Source organism: Macrosteles quadrilineatus, unplaced genomic scaffold (genome assembly GCF_028750875.1).
Source record: "Macrosteles quadrilineatus isolate MER2022 unplaced genomic scaffold, UCM_ALF_1.0 Scaffold_2__2_contigs__length_208266976, whole genome shotgun sequence".
Taxonomy (NCBI): Eukaryota; Metazoa; Arthropoda; class Insecta; order Hemiptera; family Cicadellidae; genus Macrosteles; species Macrosteles quadrilineatus.
In genome coordinates, this window is record NW_026542595.1 from 90,413,818 (window position 1) to 90,424,877 (window position 11,060).

An 11,060-nucleotide genomic window follows, 5' to 3' on the forward strand; every position below is an offset into this window, starting at 1 on the left:
AGTATTTGTAAAATGCTACGATTGTTATGTGTTTATTTTACTTAGCTCGGTTAATAATTTAATTGACTTCATATCTCGTTCTTGAGACCCAACTAATATTGTTTCTTGTTTTATTGAGCATTCTTAAGCCAAAAAATATATTTTAAATTGTAATTTGCATCTCCATAAGCATTATAAAATCACGTATCTTGTTTTGGATTATTAAAACGGCTATTCTGCTATCTTTCAAGTAATATTAATAATTAATGGCTGCTCTTGCTAGTCCCCCAATACACCTCATATCCTTTGATTGGGTGGGTAGACCACGCCTCCAGCAAGCCCCGTCCCCACTACACTACCTGTCCTGTGATTGGCTGAGTAGACCACGCCTCCACTTAGTCCAACCCCCACCAGAGCGCACAAAACTAGTTGAATCTCTTTCAAACTTCACTTCATCTTGTGTACTCGCACGGTACACATCATGTTCCGTCTCCTTTCAAACCCTTGTCTATCTAGGGTTTGAATGAATCTTTGTCTATCCTTCCTTAATCATTTGCGTTTCCTGAACATGCGACAGTGGTCAAACCAGGTTGCATTTCTATCCATCCTTAACTTGCGGCAGTGGTCAAACCAGGCTGCATTTAAATCCTTCCTTAACTTGCAAATTGGAAAAACCATTTGCGTTTCCTGAACATGTGACAGTGGTCAAACCAGGTTGCATTTCTATCCATCCTTTACATACAGCAGTGGTCAAACCAAGTTGTATTTAAATCCTTCCTTAACTTGCGGCAGTGGTCAAACCAGGTTGCATTTCTATCCATCCTTAACTTGCGGCAGTGGTCAAACCAGGCTGCATTTAAATCCTTCCTTAACTTGCAAATTGGAAAAACCATTTGCGTTTCCTGAACATGTGACAGTGGTCAAACCAGGTTGCATTTCTATCCATCCTTTACATACAGCAGTGGTCAAACCAAGTTGTATTTAAATCCTTCCTTAACTTGCGGCAGTGGTCAAACCAGGTTGCATTTCTATCCATCCTTAACTTGCGGCAGTGGTCAAACCAGGCTGCATTTAAATCCTTCCTTAACTTGCAAATTGGAAAAACCATTTGCGTTTCCTGAACATGTGACAGTGGTCAAACCAGGTTGCATTTCTATCCATCCTTTACATACAGCAGTGGTCAAACCAAGTTGTATTGAAATCCTTCCTTAACTTGCGGCAGTGGTCAAACCAGGTTGCATTTCTATCCATCCTTAACTTGCGGCAGTGGTCAAACCAGGCTGCATTTAAATCCTTCCTTAACTTGCAAATTGGAAAAACCATTTGCGTTTCCTGAACATGTGACAGTGGTCAAACCAGGTTGCATTTCTATCCATCCTTTACATACAGCAGTGGTCAAACCAAGTTGTATTGAAATCCTTCCTTAACTTGCGGCAGTGGTCAAACCAGGTTGCATTTCTATCCATCCTTAACTTGCGGCAGTGGTCAAACCAGGCTGCATTTAAATCCTTCCTTAACTTGCAAATTGGAAAAACCATTTGCGTTTCCTGAACATGTGACAGTGGTCAAACCAGGTTGCATTTCTATCCATCCTTTACATACAGCAGTGGTCAAACCAAGTTGTATTTAAATCCTTCCTTAACTTGCGGCAGTGGTCAAACCAGGTTGCATTTCTATCCATCCTTAACTTGCGGCAGTGGTCAAACCAGGCTGCATTTAAATCCTTCCTTAACTTGCAAATTGGAAAAACCATTTGCGTTTCCTGAACATGTGACAGTGGTCAAACCAGGTTGCATTTCTATCCATCCTTTACATACAGCAGTGGTCAAACCAAGTTGTATTTAAATCCTTCCTTAACTTGCGGCAGTGGTCAAACCAGGCTGCATTTCTATCCTTCCTTAACATACAGCAGTGGTCAAACCAAGCTGCTCCTTTCAAGCCTTTGCCTATGTTATATGTCTAAAAGTTCTTCATGCATGTACTGTTTAGTCTTTCTTGCTAGATAATTTGCTTTAGTAGTTGTGACTTGGTGTTAGTGGTTTGAATCTTTGCATGTTTTTTTTTAAATAACTAATGACCTTGACCTACTTGTATTATTGGTTATTTGAAACTTTATCTTTAAAATAGTTTCTCTGCCCACATGCAACTCCTCCTTTTAGATGTACTTATTCCCCCACCTCTTTACCACACTCATATCTTCCCCCACTCTGTCTATCTATATCCCCCACCACTTAGGGTGGGTATAAATGAGAGAGCATATTGGTTAATAACATTATTCTGTTGCCAGCCTGCAGAAAAGCCATGGACCCCTGCTTAAGAAAGACTACCAAGCCAATGAAGCCAGTGGCAGGCATGAAGAGATCTAAACTTCAGGAGGCGTTGACTGGAGGTATTAAGAAGATGAAATCATCAACTCCTTCTGAAACCCTGGTCAACAAGACTCTGTCGCAGCCGGGATCCTCTTCATCTGCTTTGTCAGACGATGCAAAGAAAACAACTACAATATCAACTCAATCTTCCCTTGCCGCCAAGACTCTTTCGCAGCCAGGCAAGACTCTGTCGCAGCCGGGATCCTCTTCATCTGCTTTGTCTGACGATGCAAAGAAAACAACTACAATATCAACTCAATCTTCCCTTGCCGCCAAGACTCTTTCGCAGCCAGGATCTTCTTCTGCTTTTTTTGAAGATAGATTGAAGAAACCTTCTTCTGGTAACACTTCGTCGAAGAAACGGTCTGATTCATCGTCTTCCTCTTCTTCTTCTTCGTCATCATCTTCCTCGTCTTCTTCATCGTCCTCGTCCTCTTCTTCTACGTCATCGTCCAAAAATCAAACAATTAAGTCCCCTCTATCCATGCTTCTCTCTCCCATAATTCTCTCCTTGCTATCTCCTATTAAATCTCCAGAAAAGCTATCCACTCCCAAACGTAAGCCATCTCCAAAACCTCAACCACATAGCCTAACTCTTCCTAATTTAAATTCCTCCTCGAACCAAATGCCTGACATAGATTCTCCTGAAATTACCATTCCAAACCCCCCACCCAAATCCCTCCCTGCTGCACCCACCGTTGTTAGAAAACTCTTTACTAAAACTGAATCCTCAAAAGAATCCCTTCCCCCCATTCAAACCCTTCTGAAAAATTGGTAAAACTCATGGCCAAAAGACGAGCTGCATTTAAGCCCAAGCCACAATGTTCTTATATTTTCCAAAAAGGGGTGAAAAAAGGTGAGCGTTGTGAAAAGTCCTGCTTTTCTGATGCTAATGTGTGCAGCCTCCACACTAAGGGGAAAAGCAGGATGGTACCCACTCAACCTAAAATTATTAGCAGCAAACCTGTCGCTACCAATCCTCAGTCATTTGAAAGACCATCAATAATCGTCAAAAGCCAGGCTCAGGAAAAATCTTGTACATCTGATCCAACACCGAGCACCTCACGTGTTGTTGTGATAGACAAGATTTTGCCTAGCCAACCACGGACGTCAGGCTTTGCTCGACCCTGTCGTCCACCACAAATTCAAGCTAAAAAAACCAGAATTGATAGGCTACCCAAAAACCGTAAATTCGAAATTCTTCTGATGACACCAAACGGTGAAGTCATTTTAAGAGAAGGAAATGACAGGTTCCGACTTAAATTACCCAGAGGCATGACCATCCCGAATACAACCCACCGATACTACATAATTCGTGATCGGTCTTCGGGATGGGCATCTGTAACATTATAAATTGGTTTAGTTTCAAATTGATCTTAATTATCCTCTAAATTCTCCTTTAGTATGCAAAAATTGGGAACGCATTTGTTATAGCCTAACAAATGCGTTCCCAATTTTTGCATTTAAAGAGTGACCTTGAGATTTTAGAAGTAGATTATTTTAATCAGAGATTTCCATCTAATTTATTCATAAAACATTAGAAACAAATTTGTTATATCCTAACAATGTGTTCGCAAAGTTTCATGTATAATATTTTGATAAAGTTATTTTAGAAAACATATTGATTGTTCAAGTTGTCCAATATTACATCAACATTTTTCTATATTGTAAAATTAACTATTCTAAGGACATTTAAAAGATATATTATGTTTATCTCGTGTTTTGCAAAAAGATCTTCATTGCCATTGTGTATAAATTAAGTGTAACACTTTATGATATAACTCAATATATTTTCATAATCCTCAAAGGCATCTAGGCATACAAACACAAAATTTATTTGCATTAACTGTTTAAGGTTAATTCCTTTACATTTCATCTTTGTTAACAGGTTTACTTGAATAGTAGTTGTACATTTTATACTTAAGTAGTGTTGAACTTTACAAGACATAGAAAACAAACATATAAATGGTTAGCAACCATAATACTTTGTTACCATTCGTTTTTTAGTATGGAAATAAATATGATAGAAGTTTCTATGTTTGGTTTTTCTTATTAAAACCCCTACTGATCCATTTTTAATATTGCAAATTACTAAGACGTAAAGATGTATCGTTTTTATGATCAATACAGTCGCGGAAATTTTATTAGCTTAATAACTTTGTCCAACAATTAGGTCAAGGTTAAACTGAAGAGTTTTTAAAAAATAATAAAATCAGCTACATATCTTCTGATTCACTCTCTGAACTAAAGGATAAACTTCTTCGAAAATTACCACAAAACTTTTTAGTTGTTGTCAAATTTATACTTAAGTAGTGTTGAATTTTATTAGACATAGCCAATGAATATATAAATTATTAGTAGCCATAATACTTTGTCTACATTCGTTTTGTAGCAAGAATAGGAATAAATATACCAGAATTTTATATTTTTAACATTGCAAATAGTTTGTTCTGCTACGTTACCATGACTTAAAAATTGCTAAGATGTAATATGTAATGATGCTATTAGCTTGATTAACTGTGTCCAACAATTAGGTCAAGGTTAAACTGAAGAGTTTTTAAAAAATGGTAAAAAGCTACATATTTTCTGATTCACTCTCTGAACTAAAGGATAATCTTCTTCGAACATTGCCACAAAACTGTAATACTCGACAAAGTTTATTTTCTCCATTTTCAACTTCATCTGCTTGAACTGGAATCTTTGGTGTTTCACAGTAGTCCGAATGAAATTCATTGTTCGGTGTGGGTTGACCTTGTTCGTTGTTCACATCCTCGTCCAGTTGTTCTTCCTCTAGCATCTCTTGCAAGTCCTCGTCGTTTTCTGTATCACTTTCATTTTGTGCTTCATCAAAATCAGTCTCCCAGATTCGAGGCTCTACTCCAGTAAGGTTCGTGTGGTCTGTAGGAGGCATTGCGAATATGTAAGCTATAATGCTGCTTCCTGCGTTATTATAAAATCCCGCCCACGACCCCCACCACCACCATAAAATACTTATGCCATTGGTGAAAAGGGTTGGGGTATAATCCCCCCCCCCTTATTGAATAAATGGAGTGGGGGGTTATACACTGTGTTATATATATAAGTCACGCACGCAACTGATATCATTCCTATGAACACAACCATGCAGTGTGTAATGTAGCTAGTTTCCTTAGTAGTGTCTTAAACTACAAAAATGTATCAATGTGAAAATTGTCATGAGTCTTTTGAGGATGAATTTCTCCTCAATATTCATAATGAACTCTTACATATGTCTAATGAATCTTCAACACCTATGGAATATGAAGATTTGATTGAAGACCCCTTCTTACAACAGAACAGACCAACAGTTATACAGTATGCACCACCAAACCAACAATTATCAGTAGAAATATTAGCCCAAGCATTTCCTAAAGCCATAGTAAACCATTTCAAAATTTCTAATACAAATTATGATTTGTCAGATTTTATTTTAAAAGCTAAACCCCTTATCATAAAAACACTACAACAGGAACTAACCAGACTTAATTTTATCAAATTTGGCTTGCTCTTGGACACTAGATTTACAAATGTACAAAATGAGGTGTCCCCTCGGGGGTTTATAACACGAAATAAATCCATCATGGTAACCACTGATCTGGAGGCTGAAGTCGACAGTTGCTTGGAAGAAATTGTTGTTAAAATATCTGAACATGAAGGAAGAGGATCTGGGTGGTCTTTGTTAAGCGTAGACAGCTTAGATATACGTGTACATAAACATGGGTATGGTGATAGAGGTAGTAGTTTCATCCCACTGCCCAAAAAGATTGCTAATACAAGAACTTGCATAAATGTTCAAAATGGAGACAATGAGTGTTTTAAGTATGCTGTTTTAGCAAAGTTTGTTGAAGACAGGCACGCCTATAGACCAAGCCGTTATTATAGTGAAGTGGCTCATAAATATAATTTTACAGGTTTGGTTTACCCAGTGTCTTTAAAAGATATCAAGAAATTCGAAAAACAAAATCTTAATTCATCCGTTAATGTGTATGGATTGGATGAGTCTAATAATGTGTTTCCTATTCAGATTACATCTCATGAACGTAGAGACCATACAGATCTTTTACTTCTTACAAATGGTAAAATCTCACATTATGTTTACATAAAAAACTTTTACGCACTTTTATCAAGACAGTTATCCAAAAGGAAGATGAGTCTCACCATTTGCAAACGGTGTTTTTGCTACGCTGCCAAACCATTTCATTTGGGGGGTAAGGAATGGTTACTTGACCACCAACGTCTCTGCAATAGTAAGGACGAAGTAAGGGTTAAATTACCTCACCCTAATAGAGCTTTTATTAAATTCAAGAAAACGGCTCAACAATATCGAATACCAATTGTTATATATGCAGACTTTGAGTCATCGTTAGTTCCTTTAGTTTTAGATGAGTGTGATCAAAGCAAAATTAAAAAAATTCAATTTCATGAACCAAACAGCTTTTGTTTAATGCTTAAATCAACTTTGGATGAAGATCATTTACGTCAGTACGGGTTAACAACCCAACCACTTGTATATCGCGGTGAAAATGCTGCTAAGTCATTTGTAGATAACCTTTATGATATAGCTAATAAGGTGGAAAAACTGTATAGTTATGTAGTTCCAATGATTAATCTTACACATGATGAATTGACATTCCATGAAAGTGCGGATAGATGTTACCTTTGTGACTGTAGTTTTACAGAAGACAACAGGCGTGTTCGGGATCATGATCACCTGACTGGTTTTTACAAAGGCCCTGCTTGCAACAGTTGTAACATCAATTTTAAATTACCAAAGTTTATCCCAATAGTGTTCCACAATTTAAGTGGATATGACTCTCATTTCATAATTCCTGAATTAGGTAGAGACAAAGGGGCGATTGATGTTTTAGCTACAAGTACGGAGAAATTTATTAGTTTTTCGAAAAAAGTGGGTAAAATAAAATTAAGGTTTGTAGACTCTTTCAGATTCATGGCTTCTAGTTTAGAGAAATTGACAGCTAATTTGCAAAGAGAACATTTTATTGAAAGTCAAAAGATTGTCGCATCTGATCACATGGATTTGGTTCTTCGTAAAGGAGTGTACCCTTATGATTATATTGATAATCCTGAAAGATTTAACGAGACCTCACTACCACCCATTGAGGCATTTTACAGTCAGTTAAATGATTCTAATATTGACCCTGAAGACTATCAACATGCTTGTCAGGTATGGAGTGAGTTAAACATGAACACCTTAGGCGAGTATAGTGACTTTTATGTGAAGTTAGATGTAACACTTCTTTGTGATATAATGGAGGAATTCCGTAACACCTGTATAGCGGCCTACGGATTAGACCCTCTACATTCATACACCTCGCCTGGATTAGCTTGGCAAGCTATGTTAAAAGAAACAAAATGTACATTACAGCTGTTAACAGACATTGATATGGTGCTTATGATTGAATCTAGTATCCGTGGGGGACTTACCCAGAGTGTAACAAGGCATGTCAAAGCAAATAATAAACACATTCCAAACTTCAAGAAGGAGGACCCATCAGTTTATTTAGGGTATTTTGACGCCAATAACTTATATGGGTGGGCAATGTCAAACCCACTTCCATATGGTAATTTTCAATGGATTGATCCAATATTATTAGGTGATGTAACAAGTATCCCAAAAAATGGAGACACCGGATTCATAATGGAGTGTGATTTTGAATACCCATCCACACTTCATGATCATCACTATGATTTACCTCTATTAGCTAAATCTGAAATACCACCAGACGGAAAACATCCTAAGCTGATGATGACGCTTAACGACAAGGAACGCTATGTTGCCCATTTTTGGGTTGTCCAACAAGCCATCGAACTTGGTCTAAAATTAAAAAAGGTTCACCGTGTTTTACAGTTTAATCAATCATGTTGGTTAAAAACATACATTGACTCAAACACAAAAAGAAGAGCTGCAGCATCATCGGCTTTCCAAAAAGACTTTTTTAAGCTGATGAATAATGCAATATTTGGAAAGACCCTAGAAAATAAAAGAAAACATAAAAATGTTAAGTTAGTGTCGGATCCCAAAAAGGTAGAAAAACTTGTAAGACAACCAAATTTTAAATCATCTATTATCATAAATGAAAATCTTGTTTGTGTGTCAATGGACAAAACTACTATTAAAATGGATAGACCTATGTATGTTGGTATGTGTATACTTGACATTTCAAAAACACACATGTACGACTTTCATTATAACAAGATGGTTTCATTTTACGGAAGAGACAATATTGGAATTATATATATGGATACCGACGCATATCTTTATTGGATCAAAACTCATGATATGTATGAAGATTTACGAACATTTATGTATAAAGACGATTTCGACTTTTCCGACTACCCGGTAGATCACCCTAACTATGACAATGGTAAACACAAAAAGGTGTTAGGAAAATTTAAAGACGAAACAAACGGAATCCCATTAGAAGAAGTAGTAGCACTAATGTCAAAACTATACTCATTAAAATTATACACTGAAAGCACCGACAGCGATATTGGTGTAATAAAAAAGGCGAAAGGAATTAAAAGTTCATATTTGAAGAAGAAACTCAAGTTTGAACATTTTAAAAAGTGTTTATTTGAAAACCAAGTTCATATTGCAACTTTCAAAACCATTAGAAGCTTCAACCATAGACTATATACGATTGTGCAAGAGAAGATTGCAATAACATCCAATGATAACAAAAGATACATACTGGAAAATGGTATTGACACACTTCCTTTTGGACATTATTCAATTGTAACTAATTAACCCAATAAATACAAGCTGTTTCTTAGCTTATCCTATATATCACATTTCTCTGTCCCAATATCCTCCCCGTAAAGAAGAGGGGGGGGGGTTTATGCCCCCCCTCTTTTTACACATTTTAAAATGACCTTGACCAATATAAATAATTGATAAATATCAGAGATATCCATTACTCCGACTGAGCCGTACGACGGATGTTATGATTGAATATGGTTTCTAAATGGCAAATTGTATCTGAAATTCATAAACCTGCAAGGAAAAACTTTCCAAGGAGGAATACAGTTCTAAAAGGTATTAATGACTTATACCAAGCAGATCTAATTGAAATGATACCTTACAGTAAATTTAACAAGGGATTTAAATATATACTGACCGTGATAAACTGCTTCACAAAAGTTGCTGATGCCATGCCTTTGAAGGATAAAACCGGAAAAAGTGTGACCAAGGCTATGGAGACTGTTATCCAGAGGGATAATAACGTTATCAAACATTTGCAAACTGACGATAGAAAAGAATATTTCAATAAGGACTTTTCAGTGTTAATGAAAAAATATAATATAAATCATTATTCAACAAAATCTGAAAAAAAGGCCGCAATTATCGAAAGATTTAATAGAACGATAAAAGGAGATTTGTTTAAGGAATTTTCAAATAGAGGTTCTTACGTGTGGATTGATATTCTTGGAAAATTGTTGAACAACTACAACAATAGGTTTCACAGAACGATAGGTATGACCCCAAGTGAAGTAAATGAAAATAATTCAGAACAAGTTTTGAACAACATTAAAAGAAGCACACGTCCAAAGGTTGAAGAGATTTTACCACATAAATTTGTTGAAGGTGACAAAGTCCGTATAAGTAAATATAAGGGGATATTTAGTAAGAAATACCTACCTAACTGGACGAACGACCTTCACTGTTTATAGAGTGCAACCAACGTACCCAGAAACATATATTTTGAAGGACAATAAAGGCCAAATTTTACATGGAGGTTTTTATGGTCATGAGATGTTAAAATCTTCTACAGGAAATATTTACCTTGTTGAAAAAGTTTTAAAACGTAAAAAAGATAAGGTTTTGGTTCGTTGGCTTGGTTTTGATAAAAGTGAAGACTCTTGGGTGTCTAAAGAAAATATTATATAAAAAACGTCATTTATGAAACAACCTTCACAGAGTGATGTCATGGACATTATACACAATGGATATTCTTTTGAAATTGAAAATATAGACAATTTAACTGTGGATAATGTAAAACTCAAAGAAGGTAAACATGGTAAATTATTACCAGACAGTGTAAGGTCTATAGTAAGTGGACCGTCCAATTGTGGGAAAACTAATGTTGTATTTAACTTGTTAACAAACCCACATGGTTTGCGGTTTAATAATGTGTATATATTTTCCAAATCATTGGCTCAACCTAAATACCAGCTACTAGATAAAATAATATCGGACGTTAAAGAGGTATCTTTATTTAAATTCGATGCAAGCAGTGAAATACTACAACCTGGTGAAGCTAAACCTCATTCAGTATTCATATTCGATGATGTGTCATGTGAAAACCATTACACGATAAGAAACTATTTTTCCATGGGGAGACACAACAGTATAGACTGTATATATATTGGTCAAACATATAGCAAAATTCCAAAACAATTAATAAGGGATAATGCAAATGTAATTATAATTTTTAAACAAGATGAGATGAATTTAAAACATATATATAATGACCATGTTGGTGTTGATATGTCATTTGAAATGTTTAAAAAAATATGTTGTAAGGCTTGGGATGAAAAATATGGATTTGTTGTAATTGATAAGGATGAAAGTATTAAAAACGGGCGATACCGAATAGGGTTTGATAGGTTCGTTATAATGCACCAGCAGTAACATATTTTATCCATTAGTAGATTGAATTTCATGTTGAGAAC

The 11,060-nt window shown here is 36.0% G+C and overlaps 1 protein-coding gene across 1 annotated transcript; it reads left to right on the top strand.

Moving 5' to 3' along the window:
• The first annotated feature begins 2,280 nt into the window (after positions 1-2,280).
• LOC128984574 (uncharacterized protein DDB_G0271670-like) lies at positions 2,281-3,354 on the top strand. Its single transcript, XM_054403913.1, has 2 exons — positions 2,281-2,905; positions 3,251-3,354. Exons 1-2 carry the CDS (start codon positions 2,281-2,283, stop codon positions 3,352-3,354), a joined length of 729 nt encoding a protein of 242 aa, XP_054259888.1.
• Positions 3,355-11,060: the final 7,706 nt, after the last annotated feature.